The sequence below is a fragment of the Acanthochromis polyacanthus genome, chromosome 5, assembly GCF_021347895.1.
Source record: "Acanthochromis polyacanthus isolate Apoly-LR-REF ecotype Palm Island chromosome 5, KAUST_Apoly_ChrSc, whole genome shotgun sequence".
Lineage (NCBI taxonomy): Eukaryota > Metazoa > Chordata > Actinopteri > Pomacentridae > Acanthochromis > Acanthochromis polyacanthus.
The window spans coordinates 43230441-43256260 of NC_067117.1; the positions used below are offsets into that span (position 1 = coordinate 43230441).

Sequence of the window (25820 nt, forward strand, 5' to 3'; positions counted from 1 at the left end):
TCATACTGAAACTAATTTTAGGGCACTGATCCAGGTTGCTTTCTCCTGACTAGATTCTTGCTTGTGTTGGATCTACTCTCAGATGTACATCGCTTTGGATAAAAGTTCCCGAGTGTCTGCTCAGTTAAACTGCAGAACTGTAGATTGTGGAAGGGGAGCAAGAAGCTGACTGAAATGAATGGTTCACCCTGGACAGGTCACCAGTCTATTAAGGAGCCACATAAAGACAAACAACCAAAGCAAACTCACATTCACACATATGGACAATTTACAATCACCAATTAACCTCAGCATGTCTTCGGACTGTGGGAGCACCCGGTGAGAACCCACGCATGCACAGGGAGACCATGCAAACTCCATGCAGAAACAACCTTCCAGCTGTGATGTGGCAGTGCTAGATACTACACCACCTTGCCACCCCATATCATGATTAAATAACTCAATGTGTTCATTATTGAAGTTTTAAAATGCTGATTTATTTCAACTTTCACAATGTGTTCACAGCTTAGAGTCAGCATGAATAGCAACAAAGGGGTCTGAATCACTGTTGCTGATCCTGAAGTGGGCACGGCCATCGCCACCAACTTGGATCTGCTTCCCAGTACACCTGCTTCCTTCCTTCTGGCCAGAAATGACGTCACAGTAGGTACCACCAGGCATGCCAGTGTTCAGGGTCACATTCAGCTCACTGGAAGATGAAGACAAGGGATATATTGTTGTCAAAACCACTCCAATGTCAAAATTAAACTTTTCTGTGAGAATCTTGCCTTCCTACTTTGCTTATTTTCTCCTAAATGCAAAAATAAATTGTAAATGAGTAGTATATTGGTTAGGGGGAGACAGGCTTTGCATCATGGAGAGAGAAGTGATAAAAACACTGTACAGACCTTCAATATTATGCCAGAAGAAAAGATGATATTACTTTTTGAAAATTCTGAAAGGTGTCTTCTATTCAATGAAAAGACAATTACATTTTCACAACTTAAGATACTCTTCTTGACTGTAGAATTTTGGATTGGGAATGGGTTGTATTGGAAATGTTGATAATAAAGAATTTTAAGAGTCAGCAGAGACCACCCTATTACAACATACCATCATATCGGTGATGTTCATGTGAAAAATATTTTGATAAGGGGCCCATCAATTTGTTAGATGCTGAGATGTACGTGCCTCCAGTTCCATACATTTGTTTAATCTCATTTTAATGTGAAGTTGATTTGTCTTCACTACCAGTTACATTGTCAAGTTCTTACCCGTTGTCGTTGTTAAAGACGATGAAACCACGATTACCACGTCCAAAGGCAACCTGGTTGTTCCCGTTGTCCCACCAGTTGGACAGAGGCTGTCCATTGACCACATTACGGAAAATGACCATGTTCCTAAAGAGGAGATGCATTAAAATAAAATCCATCTGACTTCAAACTTTTCACATCCATGTGACGAAGCAGAAGTGACTCATGTTCTGAGTGTAAAGTCAGCAGTATGCATCTCTTGCTTTCTGTCAACTCACGTGATTTGACGCCATCTGTGCTCACACACCCAGTCATTTCCACATGTCTGGTCAGAGTTGATTGTTACAGGCTTGGTGGATCCATCACCATAGCTGGGAGGGCCCATCCAGTCATTCTGATCCTTCAATGATCATCAAACATGTTGAACAAAACTGTTCCATATACTCACTATAGCATGACTGCACTTCAACATTACCAAAGAGAGAGCATACTTTTCCATTTACGAAGTTGCGGTTCCATCGGTAGCTAGACATGACCCTGGTTACTCCATAAGGGTGAGCCAGCATGTAGCCGGCAGCCATCTTGTACAGCCTGGAGTCCCAGAAGGTAAGAATGGATGTACCACCAGCACCATGACCTCTCTGGTTGTCATGGTTGTCAACAAACACCACAGCATTGCCGCTGGGCATGAAGCCCCATCCCTCTCCCCAGTTCCTGTGAAAAGAAACACAAATTAGCAGTTTACCTTAGAATATTACTATCATATTACTATTGAATAAGCATTTAATTAGGACATTCCACATCTCTATTTTCAATAAGACTTTGTCATCACTTAGTTATTAGACACATCCTTAACATGTAAAAAAACATCTCAGTATCTGTGTGATATATGATTTAGACAGCAGAAATACACATACTTGGTGTAGGACAGCTTCTCATTGTCCCATTTTCTGAAGACATATCCCAGTTTGGCGCTATATTTGAACTCAGTCACTCTTCCCAAATGGAAATACTCATTAGACGAGACGGCCTCACCTCCCAGATCAATAACCTGGAGGACAAACAGACCACAACCCATATCATCCATGCTCTAAATTGATTTACATTAGCAGTAGTATATCAGTGATATAACAAAACAGTTTAGTTCTATAGTGACAAGAATCCTATTTATACTATTAAAGGCTCATGTCTTTTAGAAAGTCACAGGACACTTTTTTATATGTGACATCTGTTTCTGTCATATGCTCTCTGAGTGATAGAGTTTGCCAGCTTGATTTCTGGGCTTCTTTTATCACAGCCCTGCTGACTGCTAATTTGAATTATCAGTAATAAATACTGGGCATCTGGGTGTTTTTCACACATCCAATCACATGCTTACATGTAGATTACAGCTGGGACTTGACCAATCATGCCATTGAACACAAGTAAGTGCTTCTGGAAGCAGTTTGTGTTCACTATCTGCATGTGTCCCTGCAAATCAAGTTCAAATAAGTTAATCTGGCCTGTTGACACAGCAAGATATTCTACCAAAACAAACAACTGTCAAATATGGACGTGAACTGAAGTTATATCTGTATTTGTTGTGTATAGTTATATCTACTATGCACTGGTAACTAACTAGCACTGATGTATAATAATAGTGTAGTCTCCATACATTTTCTTCTGTCTTTTTGAGATCTTCAACCACTATATTTATAAAACCATTTTGGGATAACTACCTCCGAGTAGATGAAGGGTTTGGAGCCACCGGAGAACCAGTTGGTGTTGAGGTTGTTAAGACGACCGTAGATAACCTGCAGGTCACCAGGCCACATGTGCTTGCTGGTGTCTACTCTGAAACCAGCCACACCTATGGCAATCAGGCTGTTCAAGTAGTTAACCACCTTGCCCCTGACATATTCCTTCTCCAAGGCGAGGTCCAACAGACCAACCAGACGACAGTTACGCACCTGAAGGAGTTGATAATCACACCGTTACACATGTTTTAAAAGTCTTCTTGCAGATATAATCTATCAAATTTCCATTTTTATAAATACATTTTTCCTGTTACTACTGTCATCCTGATTGCTCAAAACATTTATGACGGTGGTCAGACTTGTGCACGACCAACAAAATTAAACTAATAGGGTTCAGTGTGACTAAGTCAAACTGTGGATCTGTGTGAACTTATGAATAAATGTTGTTGTATGGATTCCTGACATGGAAAAGTTCTGAAGATAAAACTGTAAATTTCATTGTTCTGACAGTGCTTCTCTGTTACATTATTACCTGATATTTGTCATTATAGTTCTGAATTTCACCATTGGAAGTGTGGCATTTGTTGTCATTGAAGTCCAAATAGGAATAGGGGACACTGGGGAAGTCTTCTTTGGTAGCACTGAACCAGCTGCCACATGCGGAGTGGGTTCCCTCTCCACCTCCAGATCCGCTCATATGGTTGATGATAACATCCGCATAGACGTTGACCTATTGCAATAAACAATGTTGAAAGTGCAACACACCAAATCAACATTTGTCTTCTATCACTAATATTTTTTCCTTATTTTATTTTTATGTCAAGTTCATTCTGTGGTAATTTGCTAAATTGTAGCATTGTGGGTCTTTATTAGTTTTTCCTGTACTTCAAGGTGTTATGTTATTCTTGTCCGAAAACATTTTGATACTAATGCAAAAAGCATGAAGTGGCAATTTGTTGTTTACCCCAACTTTGTTGCATCTGGAGATCATGTCCTTCAGGTCGTTCTCACTGCCAGACCTGGAGCACAACTTGTAGCTGACGGGTTGGTATCTCTGATACCAGGCTCTCCAGGGATGGTCCAGCACAATGTTCTCACTTGGAGGAGAGATCTGATTTTTTTTTAAAAAAAGGAGAATAAATATTAGTTATTACTTTTATGACACCAGCAGAAAAGTTTGAATCGTGTTTGTCATCTTAATATTTCACTTTTTTAATTTAATAAACACAATCAATGTACAGAATACACAGTGAATACATGGCAAATGGAGCTAAAATCTTTAGCTGAGGTTCACGACCAGGACCACACCTCAAGCACTCCCCTTCCTGTCGTACATCCATACATACCAGTCTACCCTTTTCACTTGTTCAAATTGAGAGTGTGGTCTTTGCTGGTGAAACTATTTCAAATAACTCTGTTATACCTGTTGTAGTAATCTGTGCACTAATTATTTTTATTACTTTATTGTCAGTTGGGAAATGTAACCACTGCTCTCCTTCTACAGAACTAGAATAAGCTGCACACTTACATTCAGCCATACATACCTGAACACCTCCAAAGCCTTTGGGACCCAAGAAGCGTTCACACTCAGCAGCGATGTCGGCCCAGCGCCACTCAAAGAGATGGACGATGGACGTCCTTCCATGTTTAAAGTGGGGGTTGTGCTGGGCGAGGCTGAGCCCGAACACAGCGAGCAGAATAACCAACTTCATCCTTCCACTGGGTGACAGAGAAAACCACACACACACCTTCTTCTGCCCTCGTAATATTTATACTAATTTTTCCCCCTGCTGGACCAATGAGAACCCGGTACATATCAGCATGGAAATTAAACAGGTGCATTTATCCAGTTCTTTTTCTGCTTCCTTTTAAAAACAAACAGAAACAAGAAAAACACACAGAGAGCGCAGTACTCTGCCAAGGCTGTTCGTTCCCCTATATGGCATTGTCAGAAATGCAGCATGTTTATTTTAGAAATGCAGCATTTGTTCATTAGTTACTGATGATCAGAAATCACGACGACATAGAACGTGGCCATTTAATGTAGCTGTACCCACAAACAGGATGACCTTGCACTGAGCACAGGCGTGTTTCATGCATGTGTACGCATGTATTGATACCAAATCACGTGACTTAAATATGTAGCGAGCAGCAGGAATTGATGGGACTCAGAAACACCCCCACAATTTAATCAGTTGTTCTTTACATTATTTCCAATGGATAAATCCCAATAAGTCAGCAGCGATTGATCTGTAGTTGGATCACAATCATGTGATCATCATCAGAATCTAATATTATTATCTTGCAGTGATTCAAACATGAGGACAATTCTACAATTCTCACCACTCCAAACATGACAATTCAGGCTGCTTAAATGTATAAAAGACTTTGATTTAGGAGAAATTTCTTTTTAGGAGCAAGGCAAATAAATGCAACATCAATTTTTTTCATGTTGTGATTGTGTCAGTGTTTGGCATGCATGCGTGGGAAAGTCACCACATTCATCATCATGTACTGTTCCATGTTTTAAATTTATCCCTAATCTGACCTCAGTCTTTGTGTAAAGGAGGGGCTGTCCTTGACACTTTGGCTAGTAGCCTACATTGGTCATTGGCAATGACATCAAGTAGCTGTCTCCACTTCAAAAACAGCAGGCTGTGTTGATCTCACAGTTTTCCTTTTTTTGTTTTGTTTCGTTTTCTTGTGATAATATAGATTTTTTTGAAGTTTTACTATGGTAATGAAAGGATTAATCCTCGTGTTGTCTTCAGATCCTGTGCACTCCTCAGGGTCAAAAATGACCCGCCTCCACTGAGCCTCTAAAATAAAACAGCTTAATTGACTTTTCAACCAAAAACCTATTTTACATGAAGAAACAACCTGTCATGCATCACACACTTTGTGAGTGTCTGGGTTTTTTTGCTCCTCAGAGGATAGAAAGACTGGATTTAATAAATGGACACCATTCGTTTTCATTGCATCTGTCAGGGTCTCCTTCTCCTCAGCCCCCACCTGACACCCCTCCTCCTGCTCTCTCTCTCTCTCTCTCTCTCTCTCTTCCCCTCGCTCTCCCTCTCCCTCTGCTGCTGGGCAGAGCGGTTCTCCCCAGCTGACTCTGGTTAGAATCTATCATCCACCGAATCCTGGGCAGCTGCGACTCGACACACCTGAAATAAAGACCGGTCTCACCCTCCATCCCCTGCCAGATGGTAAACTCTGCTCCTGCAGTCAGTTGAAAGTCTAGCTCCTCTGCACGTCTCTTTGCTTGTTCGGTACATTGATTCTAACCCTGTTTCTCCTGTCCTAGTTCATCGTTCCTGCTGCCCAGATTTCCCAGTCCTGTCTGTCCCCCCACCTTTCCCGGAATCCCCCCCCCCCCCTTCACCGAGATCCTGGAAACATCCTGTCGAGCCATCCTGACCTCCAGAAACACTCTGCTTCTCGCCCCCCCGGAACCGAAGCCTCCTGCCCGCTCTCCGTCGCCAACTCACTTCCTCCTGGAAGCCTACCCAGCCGCTGGTCCCTGGCACCGTCGCTCCTTTCCCGTCCCTGTCACCCACTCCTAGTTTTGTTCTCCAACCCCTCACCATTCAACACGGTCTCACGGGGATTCGTGAAACTGTCACGTAAGTTTTAGTTTCGGTTTCGTGCGCACCAACACGATTTCGTCATGTTTTTCGTGCCGCTCACCACGAAATGTTTTTCGCTGTGGTAATCACATCTGAAAGTGGTTTATACCGGCGGATTCATGACGATCTAAGCTGTCCATCGGCGTATACTGCTTGTGTGATCGCGTTTGCGGCCGCCGGCCGCCGGACATTCTTGAAATTCCTATGCAAATTGGTAAGTGTACCACCGGCTTATGGTTAGGTTATGGTTAGGGTTATGGTTAGGGTTATGTTTAGGGACGATGTCATGCAAAATATAGCGTTGGATTCGCCACGGTTTTACATTAAAAATATAATATACACATTCTTTTGAAATACGTTCTGAGTGGCACGAAAAGTCCGCCGTTTAAAATACATTGGTGCGCATTTCGTGGTGAGCGGCACGAAAAACATGACGAAATCGTGTTGGTGCACACGAAACCGAAACTAAAACTTACGTGACAGTTTCACGAATCCTCGTGAGATCGGGCTGCACCATTCCCTAGCTCCCCTCACTCCTAGCTTTGTGTTGAGTACATTAAACTTGTTTTGTTCCAGTTCTGCCTCCTCTGCGTGGTCTCTGCTCGGGTTCTCCTCCATGCTCCCTAACAGCATCACACATTAGAACTGTTTTCTTTACTAAAGTAGAGGTTTATTATCACTATTGTTGCTGCTAAATGTGCTGCAGAGGTGTAAACATTATTTGTTTAGCAAAAGATTGTACTTCTATATCCTTAGAAAGTATCTGAAATGTGCAGAAAGTAGCTTTAAATGCATTTTTGAAGAGAAACACCAGTGTACTGTATGCTGTACAATGGAATGGAAAACTACAAAACTGTAAAATGCTCGTCTTTTGACATTTTTTGAATCGTTGTTCCCACTCACAAGGTACATAACAATAATAAGAATAAAACGCAATATTAGATGTAAAACAAAAATATGAAGAACATATTAAGCTTAATTAGCATATGAAGGACAGTATTACAGCGTTTATGCATGGACTTTACAAATGGGTCATTCCATCTCAAGTCAACAAATGGCTCCAGCAGCACCATTTCTGATTTGAATTATATTCAGTTTCAGTGTGCCATGAGGTCCCAAAAGAAGATAGCAAACAGGTTTTTGGTCGTATGTGTTGTCAAGTGGGGCCTAGTTATTTGAGATCCCAGGAGCAACCACCACCTAAATAAAAGCTTTAAGCAAACCAATAGAAAGATTAAATGAAGAAACACTATAAGTTAACCACATGATTATGCTTATGCTTGATGCAAGAATGATTTTAATAGGCTGATATATATTCTGGAAATGATGATTGCTATCGAAGAGAATGATTTAAAATAAGTTATTTGATCATGCTAAGAAAAATGATTTAAAGAAGTGATTCAGTGTCACTAAATTAGTTTTGAATTGAAGTAATCTGTGCTGTTCTGAGCTGTGTGCAGGGCAAAAAGCAGAAGTCACCGTGACACTGCAGAAAGGAGGACATTGAGGAAGTTCTGTGGCCAAATATGGTCTTGGCAACATGTCTCAAGCAATGTGTGTGTGTGTTAACAACGGAAGGTGGATGCTGTGTACTTGTTGGAAAAACATGATTTCTGTGTAACTGATGTATGTGTAATAGGAAGAAGGTTGTGTCTTAAACCTATGAATTAATTAATTGGGCGTACCTACTAGTTAGAATTGTGTGTGAAAATGTGTATGTGCTAAGCTGAAGTCGAACTAGGGTATAAAACCCAGAGTCAGAGACACTGAATTCGGAGTTCTCCCCCGGAGGGGGGAGATGCTGCTCGCCGGAGCTGCAAGAGATGCTGCTCGCCGGAGCTGCCGGGGAGCATCGCCAGAGTTCTGAAGAATCTTCACCGGACCTTTCGCCCGAGAGACGTGAAGACAACGCGGGACTTAGGCTCCAGAGTTCGCTGAGAACATCGTTGGAGGCAAAGTCTTTTTCTGACTTTGTTCAACAAGCGAGGATCACACTCTGCTGAAAGGAGAGTCCTGAGAGGTCTGCAGTTTTCCAAAGAGATGAAGAGAAGACAGCACCTACGACATCCAGAGAGGCACAGGAGGCAGCAGCAGAGGGCTGCTCCACTCCAGGGGCTGGAGGACCCAGTGACCCACCACAGCCTGATGAGACGGGGGCTTTCCACCACCACCACCCAACTGAGAAGACAGCTGAGACGCCGCACTTGTGTTCCAGCTGCTACTAAAGATAACTGCCAGACCAACGATTGGCTATCGGGACCTCTCCACTCCCCCTGCCTATGAAGAACACCCTCTGCCCACAAAGAAGATTTCGTACCGAGTCTACTGGTCCACGGAGGAGTTCAACCAGATGCAGGTCAAGACCGGGCGTGACAGCTAAGGCCTGGCTGTCCGCTCTCTCTCCTAAATTTACTAATTAGAGAAGATTCTCAGGTACGCTCAGCTTAGTTTAGTTTAGTTTGAAATAATCAGAAATAATTAAATTGTTTAATCATGAATTAATGCTGTGCCCCTGCTAATAATTGCTTAATAAAACGCTATATTGCATTTAAAGAGAAGTCTAATGAAATGATTATGATTCACCTATTCTGCATAATGGTAAAAAGTTAAGTTGATTGTGTGCATTAAATCTAATGGTTCTTAAAGGTTACTTTAATCCAACTAGTTATTTAAACATTACCCCTGAGGTTAGTTTTCCAAACCTCTAAAACGAACCTAGGAATACCACCAAGTGCCACAGTTTTAAGAGGAAAGCTGTCGTTAACAAACGTGGTCAATAAATCAATTCTACTACTTAGGAGGGCTGCTTAGTAAGAGAGTATTTATTGGAGTAAGAGGGGTAAGACGTTTGGAAGAAGACAGTTAGGACCTAGGCGAGTATTCCTCGACTCCAGCTTAATTATTCTGCTGAATCCTGTTAGGTGGAATACTAATAGGCAGATAGAATCTAACCCTTTAAACGGAGAGCTGGTCCTGATTTAACCTGAGGCAAGGGTTAAAGAAGGCTAGACTGACCGACAGTGTACACATTTTGCTTTTACACCCAATTATAAGGGGGTAGGTTTCGGCCTAAATCTGATAGCCGTCATTCAGGTACATACTTCAGAGGTCCATAATTCTTGAAATGTGCAAGCTAGAAGCATGAAATTCACAGGAACATTTCATTTTTCACTGCTAGTTGCAAAACAATCATGTTTTAGCCCTAGTCTGAGTGTGAAAAATTTTATGGAGGGTAGAATTCCTGAAAAAAAAAGAAGAAGATCTTAATTTGTTTGAAAGGCCTCTGTATGCCATTTTAATCTAAAAAAAATATTAAACAGCATTTCTTTCTTTAGTATGGGTCTTTACTGACATGCTAAAACCACTGTTGAAGTACTCAGCTGTTTAGTGTGGCTGCAGGACCTACTTTAATTAGGGGCAAATCTGAAATTTCATGAAATACAACCACTTTTTTCACCATGTGTGATAAATAGCACCACTCTGAAACTTTTTGCAAAGAATCTTTGTGTACTAGTTGTCAAAACTTCAAAATATTGAATTGGTGTTCTGTCACCTTCATATTGAAAATACAGGCCAAAAGGAGGCCTAAAATGCCCTCGGCCATCACTTTTGACAGATTTAGGGCAAAGAAAGTGTCCTTAGAGGATGCAGGTTTCTTTGTTGTTTATATATGATAAGATGGTTGCAACACTCCATCTAAGCCTATATGGAGATAGTCTGAAATACTGCACTCACTGACTCTAGCCTGTTAGTTTTGGAAACATTCCCATGAAGCCCTGGAGCTACGACAAGGCCGGCTAGTTGTTCCAGGGTTTTTTTAAATTTTTTTATGGCAATCACTGGATTTCATGTGCTGCCCCACCGAGCAGGGTTGCATGGCTGTAGCCATCTTGCTGCTCTTTCTTTAGATCAGAAAGGTATAATTCACAAATACTGGTTTGAAGTACAGTTCAAGATACCAAAGTAATTTAAGTTCCAATTGCCCACAGAAGAGCAGAGAGTTATTAGACTGAGGTAGAGATTTTCAGAACTTGTACCAAACCCTCCCCTTAAAGTACAACATCAGTATAAATAGATTAAATTGATTAGTATAAATTTATTGATTTAAATGGCATACAGAGAGCTATAAAGACATGGGCGAAATTAAGATTTTCATTTTTTTTTCAGGAAATCAACCCTCCAAAAAAATGTCCACACTCAGGCTAGGGCTAAAAGTCTGATTGTTTTGTAATCAGTAGTGAAAAATGAGATGATTCTGTGAATTTCAGGCCTTTAGCTGTTATATTTCAAGAATTATGGCAATGTGAAGTACCTACCAGAATGACGGCTATCAGTTGTAGGCCTAAACCTACCCCCATATAATGGGGTGTAAAAGCAAAATGCATACACATATTACAGAGAACCTGTTTCCTACCTTCCTGTGGGACCTAATGGCACACACAGACTGAATATGGTGGAAATCAAAGGTGGTGCTGCTGGAACTTTTTGGATATTGGTTGATTTGACATGGAATGACCCAAATGTATTTCTCATATGCAGCACACAGTATCTGTTCTACAGTCCTTCTTGTTACTCCTGGATGTCTGGAAAAAATCAGATCTATGACCTGCTGGGAACTGAAAGTTTTCATTAGTGTAGTGTAGTTACACTCATGGCTTCAGCAAAGAGAGGTGATTGTCAAGTTGTTATCAGCAGCACCTTTATAGCCTCTGAACACATCCCCTGTTCGTAAACGATGCTTTCTAGAAATGTTTCATTTGTTTGAAATTGTTCAAACTTGAGATTTGTTCTTGCTGTGTGATGTGGAACCTGCACAAGAAAGTTTTAGTTTTTCTGAGATCAATCAGTAGCATGCAATCTAAATTTTTCATTCTGTGTGTGTGTGTGTGTGTGTGTGTGTGTGTGTGTCCAGCAGGCCTTAAACACTTTTTCCCTGATTGTCGTGTCAAATAAAGGCTGTCGTGCGCCGAGCCTATTGTCCACCCTCTGACCCCCACCACACAGAGCCCAGTCTAAGCAGCATGTCTCACTCCTTCCTCACACCCCCACACACGCACACGTTTCAGTCCCACCAGTCTTTGTCTTCAGCAACAGGAGGTGTGGTCGTTTATCTCAAGTTAATGAGTTTGCAGGGCCCAAGGGCCAAGTGACGGCACGGGTCTTTCATTCATTTAGACCTTGAAGCTTCCATAGTCCGCACACACGCACACACACACACACACACACACACACACACACACACACACACACACACACACACACACACACACAGAGTTAACACCAGCTACAGCACAGACATGCACCAATAGTGATGATGTTTTACCACTTTGAGACCAGCACGCACACTCCAGCTAAAATGCTTCCTACACACACACACACCTACACACACACACACACACACACACACACACACACCTACACACACACACACACACACACACACCTACACACACACACACACACACACACACACACACACACACACACACCTACACACACACACACACACACACACACACACACACACACACACACACACACACACACACACACCGCTATATATCGCTGGCGTCTGGTGACACAATAGCCTCTGGTAGCAGCTGGTCAGCAGTAGCCCAAGGAGCCATGCACACACAAAACACACACAAATGTGCACGTGTAACATGTACAAGTCACTGCATGTCTAATGACGTGCCAAGACGACACAAGAACAAGAGAAGACAACTTGACTGGCCATCTGTGGCATGGAGGCCATGTGGAACATCTGTGCCAATCAATAACACACTCACACATTTACACACAGATGCATGCATGAGTACACACATTAACTCATGCAGACATATGTCTGCAAATGTACTGTTTAAGTATTCACAACCAAATGGTGAAGATGGCATTTCTCATGTCCTTATAAATATCTGTTCTTTTAGTTTCATATATTCTAATGAACAAACAAGCAAACAACTTGTTTAATTTATACTGCTCTAGGCATTTCTCAGACTTGTTGTGTAAAGACTACCTGTGTTTGGAGACTGTTTATTAGTATCTGAGTAGTAATAAAAAAAACTAGAAAAGCTCTCAGAGAGCAGTACTCCTCCAAGGCTGCTCAGTTGTATAATTTTTGACAGATAAAATCTTTAAACCATTCTTGGTCCTCAGCGCTGGATTCATAGCAGGATCACAATCAAATGATCATCAGCAGGCAGCTGACGTAGTGTTCACTGGTTGTCATGGTTACAGTGACACCGTGCTGCTATCTGGCAATGATACAGAAATCTTTAACAAATCTGTGGATCCAGTCTATAAGCTGCATCACTGCTAAAATTTAATCAGTTAGTCCTTGTGTCATTTCTGACCTTCCCTGAAAATTTCATCCAAATCTTTTAGTCTGTTTTTGCGTAATGTTGCTGATGGACGGACGGATTTAATACAGCTATTTTTTGGTTAGGCATGCACATTTACTACACAATTTCCACAACTCTGTGTTTTCTTTAATGTAATGTTGAAATTATTCTGTGATCATTTCAATCAAGATCATAAAGCTCAGATCCACTAAAACTATAAACAATATTACCACGGCATACTGACAGCACAATGAATGTACAGAGATACTTACAGGAAAAGACTGACTGGCAAAAACCTGCATTTAAAAACAATGAATGGAAAAACAAGTAGTTCCTCACACTGAAAACACATCTGGTAGATCTACACAATCAGTACTCAATGAAGCTGTGAAGGATGCTTATGAAGACATCAGGATCACACACACACACACACACACACACACACACACACACACACACACACACACACACACACACACACACACACACACTTCCCCCATTTCTGGGAGACACCTGCAGCTGTGCTTGTTATTCTGCCATACAGAGCACAGTTCACATGTCCCTGAACCAATTAGACCAGAGACTACTCTCTCTCTCTCTCTCTCTCTCTCTCTCTCTCTCTCTCTCTCTCTCTCTCTCTCTCTCTCTCTCTCACACACACACACACACACACACACACACACACACACACACACACACACACACACACACACACACACACACACACATTAGCACTTCATTACCAGTTGTCCATAAGCAGCTGAGTGGGACTATGGTTTAGTTTATGATGCATCACAGGTGGTTTGGATCCCCATCCAGTTACTGATCATGATTGATAATAGTTGCTTTATTCATGTTCAATATGTTCTGTAAATGCTTGTTTGGTTGCTGTAGTAAAGTTACACCAGAGTAACTTTGATCTTAAATAAACTTTAAAGCCTACTATCATTGAACCAACAATACAGAATTGATGGACAGAATATTCCATTCAACAATGCTTTAGCATCGCAGGGCCAAAATAAAAGTAAATTTCATCAGATGGGGTCATCCACGAGGGCTAGCTCTTCTACTGTACACCAGATTATAAGACACAAATTATGACATCATGAGTTGATGTTTTTACAGATGTTTTGTGTTCAAAATGTAGGAGTTTCCTGCTTTCTGGGGAGTGCAATTGTGGTCAGTAAATTTCACATTTTATCGATACTTCTAATGTATGATGTACAATCCATATAAAAAATAAAATAAAATGCTACGAGTCCAATGTTCCTGACTATTGTTTTCAGAAGAGGCAACAAGTAAATGACATCACTGACTAAACTGTCCATGAATTGGTCACTAAAAAACCTCTAAAGAGAAGTCCATCAGTGACTAACATCTGAAAAAGCAGCATCTGTGAGTGTAGAGATCTGAGCAGGTCAGCAGACAAAGTGGCTTAAGACAAATGGCCAGAGGAAGATGATGAGTCAAAAAAAGAAAGGCACACCACGACATGGACACTGGATCTGTCAGTGATGCAGGAGTGTGTGTGTGAGTGTGTGTAGGTGTGTGTGTGTGTAGGTGGTTGGGTGACCTATATGTGTCAGTGCAGCATGTGGAAGACCCCTGGGCTTAGGTTATATTTGGTCATCCCACATGTCGACTCAACCACAGCAAGCACACACACACACACACACACTATGTTTTTCTATCATTGTCGGGACATACCATTGACTCCCATTCATATCTAAAACCTAACCCTAACCCTAACCATAACCCTAACCAAAACAATGCCTAACCCTAAAGAAACGTTTTTGCACTTTTACTTTTCTCAGTAACAACAACATGGCCAAGAAAACACAAGTGACATTGTTTTCGGTTTTCCTACAGTTGTGGGGACATTTGGTCCCCACAAGTATAGCCAGCACCTGACCACACACACACACACACACTGGTCAGAGCCAGGATTATCGTCATAACGTTAGTTAGTAAGTTAGTAAGGCAAATTGGTCCTGGGGGAGGGACCAGACAAAGAGCGATTCAGAAAACCCTGATGACAACGACCAAGACGAAAGCCGCTACCTCACCCGGACTAGGGAAACCAGGGCCTCTCCCTGGAGCCAGGTCTGGGGGAGGGAGCTTCTGAGAGAGCACCTGGTGGCCGAGTCTTGGGGTCCCACGGGGCTCGGTCGGGCACAGCCCGAAAAAGTAACACGGGGTCACCACCCGGTGGGCCCACCACTCACCGGGCAGGAAATCAGGGTCGGGTGCGATGCCAACCAGGCAGTAGGCAGGAGCAGGCGTCTAGGCGTACCGCCCCCTGGTGGCGTAAACTAGCTTTGGGGACGTGGAAGGTCACCTCACTGGCGGGGAAGAAACCCGAGCTGGTGTGGGAGGTGGAGCGATACCAGCTAGATATAGTTGGGCTCACATTCATGCACAGCAAGGGTTCTGGAACCAGAATCCTGGAGAGGGGTTGGACTCTCTCCTTTTCCAGAGTTGCTGAGGGTGAGAGGTGCTGGGTGGGTGTGGGGATACTCACGAGCCCCGGCTGAGCGCCGTTTTGTTGGAGTTCTCCCCAGAGAGAGGGTCACCTCTCTGCGTCTTCGGGTTGCAGAGGGGAAAACTCTGACTGTTGTTTGTGCTTATGCACCGAACAGCAGTTCAGAGTATTCGGCCTTCTATGAGTCTTTGGGTGGTGTCCTGGAAGCGATACCACTAGGGGACTCCATACTTCTCCTGGGGGACTTCAATGCTCACATGGGCAACAACGGAGAAACCTGGAAGGGGGTGATTGGGAGAAACGGCCTGCCTGATCTGGCAGTCCAATAACAAGACACCGAGTGGTGTCTTGTTATTGGACTTCTGTGCTAGTCATGGATTGTCCATAACAAACACCATGTTCGAGCATAAGGTTGCTCATAAGTGTACCTGGTACCAGAGCACCTTAGGCCAAAGGTCGATGATCGACTTCATAGTCGTATCATCAGACCTGCGGCCGTATGTTTTGGACACTTGGGTGAAGAGAGGTGCAGAGCTGTCAACTGATCACCACCTGGTGGTGAGTTGGATCCGATGGCAAGAAAGACTGCCGGACAGACCTGGTAAACCCAAACGTCTAGTGCGGGTGAACTGGGAACATCTGGCGGAGGACCCTGTCCGTGGGGTTTTCAACTCCCACCTCCGGAAGAGCTTCTCCTACATCCCAGGGGAGGTTGGAGACATGGAGTCTGAGTGGTCCATGTTTAAAGCCTCCATTGCAGAAGTGGCTGTTAGGAGCTGTGGCCTGAAGGTCACTGGTGCCTGTCGTGGTGGCAACCCAAGAACCCACTGGTGGACACCAGCGGTGAGGGAAGCCATCAGGCTGAAGAAGGAGGCCCTTCGGGCTTGGCTTGCTCGGGGGTCTCCTGAAGCAGCTGACAGGTACCAGTTGGCCAAAAGGGCGGCGGCTGCGGCAGTTACGGAAGCAAAAACTCGGGTGTGGGAGGAGTTCGGGGAGGCTATGGACAAGGACTTTTGGCTGGCCTCAAGGAAGTTCTGGCAAGCCATCCGGTGCATCAGGAAAGGGAGGCGGGGATTTGCTCAGGCTGTATACAGTCGGGGCGGAGAACTGTTGACCCGTACTGAGGACATTGTCGAGTGGTGGAAGGAGCACTTTGAGGAACTCCTGAACCCGGTAAACATGTCCTCTGTGGGGGAGGCAGAGCCTGAAGACTTGGGGGAATTTTTGTCCATATCCGTGGCAGAGGTCGCCGAGGCAGTTAAGAAGCTCCTTGGTGGCAAGGCGCCAGATGTGGATGAGATCCGCCCTGAGATGCTGAAGGCTCTGGACATTGTTGGACTGTCTTCGTTGACACATCTATACAATGTCACATGGGCAATTGGTACGGTACCTGCGGAGTGGCAGACCGGGGTGGTGGTCCCCATTTTCAAAAAGGGGGACCGGAGAGTGTGCTCCAACTACCAGGGTATCACGCTTCTCAGCCTTCCTGGGAAAGTCTACTCTAGGGTGCTGGAAGGGAGGCTCTGACCGATTGTGGAATCTCGGATTCAGGAGGAGCAATGCGGATTCTGTCTTGGTTGTGGAACAGTGGACCAGCTCTTTACGCCTGCAGAGCTGCTGAGAGGGTCATGGGAGTTCGACCTACCAGTCTACATGTGTTTTGTAGATCTGGAGAAGGCCTACAACCGTGTCCCCCGAGGGGCTCTGTGGGAGGCACTGCGGGAGTATGGGGTACCGGCCTCGTTGTTACGAGTCATTCTGTCCCTGTACAACCAAAGTGAGAGCTGTGTCTGCATTTTCGGCAAACTTGTTTCCGGTGAATGTTGGACTCCGCCAGGGCTGTCCCTTGTTTCCGATCCTGTTCGTGGTTTTCATGGACAGGATCTCAAGGCGCAGCCAGGGTGAGGAGGGTGTCTGTTTTGGGGACCTCAGGATAGCATCTCTGCTTTTTTTTTTTACTTTTTATTTAGATTTTTTTCAATTCAACAGTAGAACTTTAACTGAGACAAGGTGAGTGCTGTAATACAAAAAAATGGTACAAAACTTAATGCATACATAATATTGCTGCAAATGATGCAGATGTACATCCGATATACATTCTAAACTGCAAAGATAAAGAGAAAGACACAGAATAACATACAGACCAATACGTACACATACATACATATATGCACATATATATACACCCATACCCTTACATATATACACATGTACACATTCACACATACATACATACATACATATTCCTTGCATGTCTGGGCCTGTTTCCATTACTCAAAGAACCACCTCAACAACCTAAACCGTTCACATTATCAGGTAATTTCCGACCATGCTCCATCTCCGATCAAAAAAGTCCATCCTCAACTGTAGTGACGCAGTCATTCTTTCCATAACATACAGGGATCTTTAACAAATTTTGAAATAGTCAAAGGAGTATGAAAAAACCTGGTTTTGAGTTTCCAGTCGGATTCTTTCCACTGCTGACTGTTGATACCTTTATGACTGCTGGTACAGAGTTCATCCCAAAGTTCGTCTTCGATTATGGTATTAGATTCCAGTTCCCATTTCTCCTTAATATTATATGTATTCTCACAAGAGTCTGATGAAAGTCTTTTGTAAAAATGGGAAACGTGTTTACATGCTGGGAAATGTTTTTCCAAGACTGTAATAAGATATTGTTCTATACCATTTGGGAGTTTACAAATTCGCTCTTTTTCTTTATGATTTGCAATGTAGTGCCTGATTTGCAAGTATCTATAAAAATCATTTGAGGGAAGGTCAAATTGATCCTGGACTTCAAGTGTGTTTCTTTAAATAACTGATTAAAGATGGTGAGACCTTCAGCCGCCCATCTCCTAAAGCCATGATCTAAAATCGACGGTGGAAAATCAACATTGCCCGCTATGGGCATAGCTCGAGAGATCGATCCACTATCTTTAAGCATCTTTTTAACTTCTGCCCAAACCTTTATAGTATGTTTTATCCATTCATTTCCAATCTTCATTTTATTGATATGTTTCAAATCTAGAAAGGGCAGGACAGACAATGGTGCATCCTTAACCTCACCTTGTTCTATTTGAGACCACTTTGCCTCCTCGTCTCCGCTGATCCAAGTCACAATCGCTGCTAACTGGGTTGCCCAATAATAAAATTTTAAATTCGGCAGCGCCAGACCTCCTTTATTTTTAGCCAGATAAAGTATTTTAAGTCTAATTCTGGGTCTCTTGTGTTGCCATATAAATTGAGAGATAGATTTGTAACATGGTAAAAATGAAACTTGGAACTCTTTTGGGCAGCAGCTGGAATAAAAACAGGAAACGAGGACGCAGATTCATCCTTACAGTTTCGACTCTGCCAAACAGAGATAGGGGGAGGACCTCCCAACGGATCAGATCACTCCTTACTTGTTTAATCAGTTCATTATAGTTTGCTTCGAACGGTTTTGTGGTTTGATGGGTTATAACAATACCCAGGTACCTAAAACCTTGTTTAGACCAATGAAATGATACTGTCTCGTTAAGTTAATTTGGCCACATTCCTGATATCATCATTGCCTCTGATTTATTTTGATTAATTTTATATCCAGAGATGTTTCCATAATCTTTTAAACATTGCATGAGTCGAGGTATTGAAGTAAGAGGATGTTTTATAAAAAGTAAGATGTCGTCCGCGAAGAGGGATATTTTATGAATTCTCCCCATACCGTCCTTGATCCCCTCAATCTGAGTATCCTGCCGTATGGCCTCAGCAAGAGGTTCAATACTTAGAGCGAAGAGGATGGGGGAAAGAAAATCTCTCTGTCTCACTCCACTGTCTATATCAAAAAAATCAGAACAGTGCCCATTTACTCTAATTTTCGACCTGGGATTTTTGTACAACACCCGAAACCAACTAGCAAATTTTTCACCAAAACTCATCTCCATAAGTCTTTGGTCTAGAAATTGCCAATCTACCCAGTCCAATGCCTTCTCAGCATCTAAGCTGAGAAGCATTGACGCTTGTGCATCTTTTGCCATAAGTGACTGCAGGTTTAACACTCTCCTGATATTATTTGTCCCCTGGTGGCCTGAAATGAACCCTGTTTGATCTGGATTTATTAATTTTTTAATATGTTTTTGTATTCTGGTTGCCAAAATAGATGTTAATATTTTGTAGTCCACACATAAGAGACTTATAGTACGATAACTAGTGCACTGCAGTGGGTTTTTCCATTCTTTATGCAAAACTATGATGATAGCCTCTGACCATGATTTTGGAGGGTTTCTAGAATTTAACACATAATTATATAGCTTGCATAAAATAGGAGTGAGATCATTAACAAATACTTTGTAATATTCTCCAGAAAATCCATCTATTCCAGGCGATTTATTATTTTTTAATTTAACTATTGTTTCTTTAATCTCTTTTTCTCTAATTGGTTCCACTAATGCAGAGGCCTCATCCACAGTCAGTTTGGCCAACTTAAGATTTTTAAAGAAATTATTTTTTCTTCTTTTGATTCTTGTAAGTGACCCTTATATAATTGTTCATAATATTTAGCAAAAGCATCTGATATTGTTTTGGGGTGTGTTTCAACATCATCTGAACAGGGTTGTAGGAACTATACGACTCGCTTGTGCCTTCTGTAATTGAAATGATAATAACCTGCTGGCCTTATTTCCCAGTTCATAGTATTTCCTATCAATGAATCTAAGGGCACCCTCTGCCTTATATGTTAATATCTCATCTAATTTGGCTCTATTTTCTTTAAGTTTATCAAGTACTTCTTGTTTCCCATGCTGTTTATGTTCTTTTTCTAATCTCTTAATTTTATTTTCTAATTCCACTTGTTTTTAAGCCCGTCTTTCTTCAACCTTGATCCTATTGATATTATTTTTCCCCTTATTGTGGCGTTTCCTGCATCCCACAGGATAGAAGGTGAGACCGTTCCATTATAATTCAGCGCAAAATATTCAAGTATAGCTGATCTTATTTCTTCTCTGATTCTAGCATCTGTCAGTAGTGAGACATGAATTCTCCAGTACTTCATACACGGCTCCAATCCCAAGTCAAGTGCCATTGCAACTGGGCTATGGTCTGAAATGGTCATTGATTTAATCACACAGTTCTTAACCTGGTATATGTTATTTTTTTAAACTAAAATATGATCTAACCATGAGTAAGTCCCATGCACCTGTGATATAAAGGTGAAATCTCTCTCATATGAGTGAAGATGGCGCCACACATCTACCAACCCTAACTCTTTCAACATATTTGATTGGCTTTTAGACATTCTGGATTGGGGTTTTAAGGATATTGGTAATTTATCTAGTTTATTGTTTAATACACAATTCAAGTCCCCTCCCATAATAAAAATGCCTTCCCTATTGTCTGCTACCAGATGTGCAAGCTTTTTGGAAAAAATAAGCGCAGCCTTCATTAGGTGCATAAGCATTTAAAACTGTTATTTTACATCCAGCAATTGTCCCTATAACCATAACTTATCAGCCCTCTATATCCTGACAGACTTTTTCACAATGAAAGTACACAGATCTACTAAACAGTATAGCTACCCCTCTCTTTTTACGTTTTCCACACGAACTACTATAGCCTTGATCTACCCATTCTCTTTTTAATTTTTGGTGTTCTATTTCTGTAAGGTGCATCTCTTGAAGTAAGGCTATGGAGCAGTGCATTTTCTTCAACTCTCCCAGTATCTTTTTTCTTTTAATTGGGCTGTTTATTCCATTTATATTGTAAGTAATCAAGTTAAGTAATGTCATCATTGTACGTAGATTGTTTCATGTGACACAGGCCTGACCATTTATTAGCACCTGTTAGACAGAAAGAAAGATGTACCTCCAAATGTATAACACTAAGCAAACTGAAATTCACCCCTTGTCTCAGGTAGAACAAAATAAGAACATTAAGAACACAGAACAGAGCTTTCACATTTCCAGCCAGACACAGAACATAATCTGTAGCTATGTCTGACCCCCGGTGATAATGGGACAGAGGGTGGTGAGCTGACCCCTCTGTGGTAGATCGCACACAATGTGCAATAACAACCAATATTACACTGACATGTAAAAGAGGTCTTAGTGAGTGTGACTCACTCATGTAAAATAGAGTCCTCCGTCAGAACCTATTCTCTTTTGGTTTAATATTTTGTGACAACTTGATGTTTTAAATCAAGCTTTAATATCCATTAGTCATTGTCCATACATGTTCACTTCTATAGCTTAGGTAACCTCAGCCTCCAAATTGAGGCACATTAAAATAGTTTTAGGCATCATATACCTTGTTCATATTACTCATCCTCCTTCTCTTCTTCCATCATGGCCTTCAGATCTGATGCTGCCAACATGTTGCTTTTCTTTCTCCTTGCACTGATGTTCCATCCTTCAGTCAGTCTCTCCTTGATGAGCTCCTTCTCTCCGTACTGTATCTGGAGACCTTAAATATCTATAGTTGTCACCATTTTCTAAGTTTTTCTGACGGAGTTTCGTCTCTAACCTGCTGTTTCAGTCATGAGTCACCGGAAGTCCCAGCATCTCTGCTTTTTGCAGATGATGTGGCTCTGTTGGCTTCCTCACATCATGACCTCCAGCACGCACTGGAGTGGTTTGTAGTCGAGTGTGAAGCAGTGGGGATGCGAATCAGCACCTCCATGTCCGAGGCCACGGTGGATTGCTCACTCTCGGTTGGGGGAGGGAGTTGCTTTCCCAAGCGAAGGAGTTCAAGTATCTCGGGATCTTGTTCACGAACGATGGAAAAATGGAGCATGAGTTGGACAAGCAGATTGGTGCAGCGTCAGCAGTAATGAGGGCGTTGTATCAGACTGTTGTGGTGAAGAGGGAGCTGAGCCGTAAGGCGAAGCTCTCAATTTACCAGTCCATCTATCTTCCAACCCTCACCTATGGTCATGAGCTCTGGGTAGTGACCGAAAGAACAAGATCGTGGATACAAGCGGCTGAAATGAGCTTCCTCCGTAGGGTGGCTGGGCTCAGCCTTAGAGATAGGGTGAGGAGCTCAGACATCTGGAGGGAGCTCAGAGTAGAGCCGCTGCTCCTTTGGTCGAAAGAAGCCAGTTGAGGTGGTTTGGCCATCTAATTAGGATGCCTCCAGGGAGACTTCCTCTGGAGGTTTTCCTAACACATCCGCCTGGGAGGAGACCCTGGGGCAGACCCAGAACACGCTGGAGGGATTATATGTCTCGTCTGGCCTGGGAACGCGTCAGCATTCCCCAGGAAGTGCTGGAAAGCATCACTGGGGGAGGGATTTTGGAACGACCTGCTTCGCCTCCTGCCTCTGCGAACCGGCCCTGGATAGGCGGTAGTGGATGGATGGATGGTTGGATGGATGGTTGGATGGATGGATGGATGGATGGATGGATGGATGGATGGATGGATGGATGGATGGATGGACACCTGGTAGTCTAAACTGTAGATTAGTACTACTTCAAACTGTTGGACAAACACTGGGAGACATTCATTCCTCAGTTCCTGCAGCGGTAAGCTTACATGTCTGACAGTTATTTTCCTGAAAAAAGAAAACCTGTGACCATGTCGTGCTAAAAATGAAGCCAAAAATTATACTCTACCTATTATATAAAGAAAATGTTTGGCTTCATTTAGCTCTGCAACACCACTCATAGTAAACAAAGTCTGGTCTTATAATCATCCAGACAGATTTGTTTGATATTTATCAATGAATCAATCAATCAATCAAACTTTATTTCTATAGCACTTTTCATACAATCAGATGGCATCACAAAGAGCTTTACAACATTGAAAACACTGAGTTAAAACCATTGAGTTATAAACAAGAAAAACCCTTCCCTCCCACCCTGGGTATGTACATATAATTGCATGCGCGCATCCACACACACACACACACACTCTCTCTCACCACTGACAGTAAGGAGACATGTCATGCCACTGAGGATCATGGAAGGATCACTGGATCACTGAGGATCATGCCTCCACTGGAGCCGTCCACACAGGGAGGAACCGCAGGCCATGACCACCCGGGGCGCCGGCACAATGTTCCCCCTGATCCCGACAGACAGGGGGACCCCCACACTTAGATAGGAGCACCCCAACCAGCCGTGCCGAAGGGACCCATGGACAGCACCCCCAGCAGCAGACCAGATTCTGCCCCCAGCATGGAGGACCCTCTGAGGAAACACTGGAGTTAAAACTTTAAAGCATAAAATAGAAGGGCTGTATGATAAGATAAATAAAATGAATAGTTAAAAGAATAAAAATACATAAGGTAAAAATTAGTAGTGATAAGAGCATAGGAAGAAATTACAAGGTTAGTTAAAAGCCTGATTGAAAAGGTGCGTCTTTAACCTTCTTTTAAAAACATCAACAGTCTCTGTAGTCCTGACGTTCTCCAGCAGGCTGTTCCAGAGGCGGGGGTCATAGTGGCTAAATGACGCCTCGCTGTGGGTTTTAGTTCTGGCTTGTGGTATGGATAAAAGGCCGCTGCCAAAGGACCTCAGGATCCGCGAGGGTCGATACGTTAAAAGGAGATCAGACAGATAAGAAGGCGCAAGATCGTTAAGGCTTTTAAAAACTAATAAAAGAATCTTAAAATCGATCCTGAAGCGGACGGGGAGCCAATGCAGCGACTTTAAAACTGGTGTAATGTGTTCCTGCCCTCTGGTCCTTGTCAGCACGCGTGCAGCTGAGTTTTGGAGTCGTTGTAGATTTAAAATACTTTTTTGGGGAAGACCAGAGAGCAGGGCATTACAGTAATCTAAACGAGAAAAGATAAAAGCACGCATTCGCACCTCCTGCTGGCCTGAGAGAGAAACGGGCGGACTCTGGCTATGTTCTTAAGATGGTAAAAACCTATTTTTGTTATGTTTTTAATATGTGGAATAAAATTCAGCTCAGAGTCAAAAATCACCCCCAGGGTTTTTACAGATTGTGCTGGTTTAAAATCTTGTAGTTTTGATAAAAGTTTCTCTCTCTGGCCTTCAGGACCTTTAACTAAAACCTCAGTTTTGTCCTGGTTGATCTGAAGGAAGTTCACTGCCATCCATGACTTAATGTCTAAAATACAGTTTAAAGGGTTTCTATTGGCCCTGTGTCATCAGCAGACATGGCAATGTACAGCTGTGTATCATCAGCGTAGCTATGGAAACTGATGCCGTGTCTCCTGATGACATCCCCAAGAGGAAGCATATAAAGATTAAAAAGAATGGGACCTAAAATTGACCCTTGGGGAACCCCACTCCTAATTTCATGGGTTCCTGAGGAACACGTATCCATATTTACATAAAAACATTGGTCTGTGAGGTAGGAATTGAACCAGTTAAAAACAGTACTAGAGATGCCGACCAGGTGTTTGAGTCTGTTTAATAAAATGTGATGGTCTAGTGCAGGGGTCGGCAAGTAGTTATGGCTTCGGGCCAAAATGTTTGTAAACAATCTAACAGCGGGCCAACCTGCGGGGGGGTGCGCTCCGATTCCACGGGGGGGCCGATACCACGAGCAGCGGAGCTTCTACAGCTGATCGCTGCTGCTTGGGACACACATCTCAATTCTGATCATAGATGTATTAAAAATGACTCCCGAGACACACACATGTTTTGCACACACTGTTGCTCAGTGAAATCTGGCTGGTACAACCGTGTACGACCAGTAGCGCAAACGCGGAAATGCCCGGCAGCAGCCAACCACGCGAGTTTCGTGTTGCGGTGACGGACTGGCTTGGCTCCGTGCCAAATGAAATTTTCAAAATCATCTGGTGAGCCAGATATTATTCCTGATGGGCCAGTTTTGCCGACCACTGGTCTAGTGTATCAAAAGCAGCACTTAGATCCAGTAGAATCAACACTGTCAGTTTTTTATTATCCAAATTCCACCTGATGTCGTTTAAAATCTTTAAAAGTGCTGTCTCTGTACTGTGGTTCATCCTGAAACCAGACTGATGTCTTTCTAAAATGTTAATTCTGTTTAACCCTTTACGCTTCAGTGCGTAGTAGGTGTACCGCCGGCGGTACACCTACTAATTTGCATAGGAATTTCAAGAATGTCCGACGGCTGCAAACCCGATTATACAAACACTATACGCCGATGGAAAGCTTAGATTCTCATGAATCCGCCGGTATAAACCACTTTCAGATGTGATAACCACAGCGGGTGAGAAAAACACATTTGTCCGACAAAAACGAATATTCATCCATCCGTTCTCTATACACGGCTTCAACGCACACAGCGCGACTCACATTTCCGGGTTCATTATTACACACAAAAAAAAGATTCCACAAAAAAAGGCCATAATCCAACCTTTTACATCCAGACAACACAAGCCAGTAAACTATTTTATCCAAAACATGTCCTGAAGTCGGTATAAAATCCACGAATCGGTCGTTTTCAAGGAAATGCACCTCGAGATGTGCGTCC

At 42.8% G+C, this 25820-nt stretch overlaps 1 protein-coding gene across 1 annotated transcript; it reads right to left on the reverse strand.

The window, feature by feature from the left end:
• Positions 1-451: 451 nt before the first annotated feature.
• LOC110962789 (alpha-amylase-like) lies at positions 452-4711 on the reverse strand. The gene is made up of 9 exons (XM_051948056.1): positions 4513-4711; positions 3933-4079; positions 3501-3698; positions 2951-3181; positions 2150-2283; positions 1724-1946; positions 1511-1632; positions 1254-1379; positions 452-688 (listed from the first exon to the last, which is right to left on the reverse strand). Exons 1-9 carry the CDS (start codon positions 4678-4680, stop codon positions 499-501), a joined length of 1539 nt encoding a protein of 512 aa, XP_051804016.1. The 5' UTR covers positions 4681-4711; the 3' UTR covers positions 452-498.
• Between the last annotated feature and the right edge of the window lie 21109 nt (positions 4712-25820).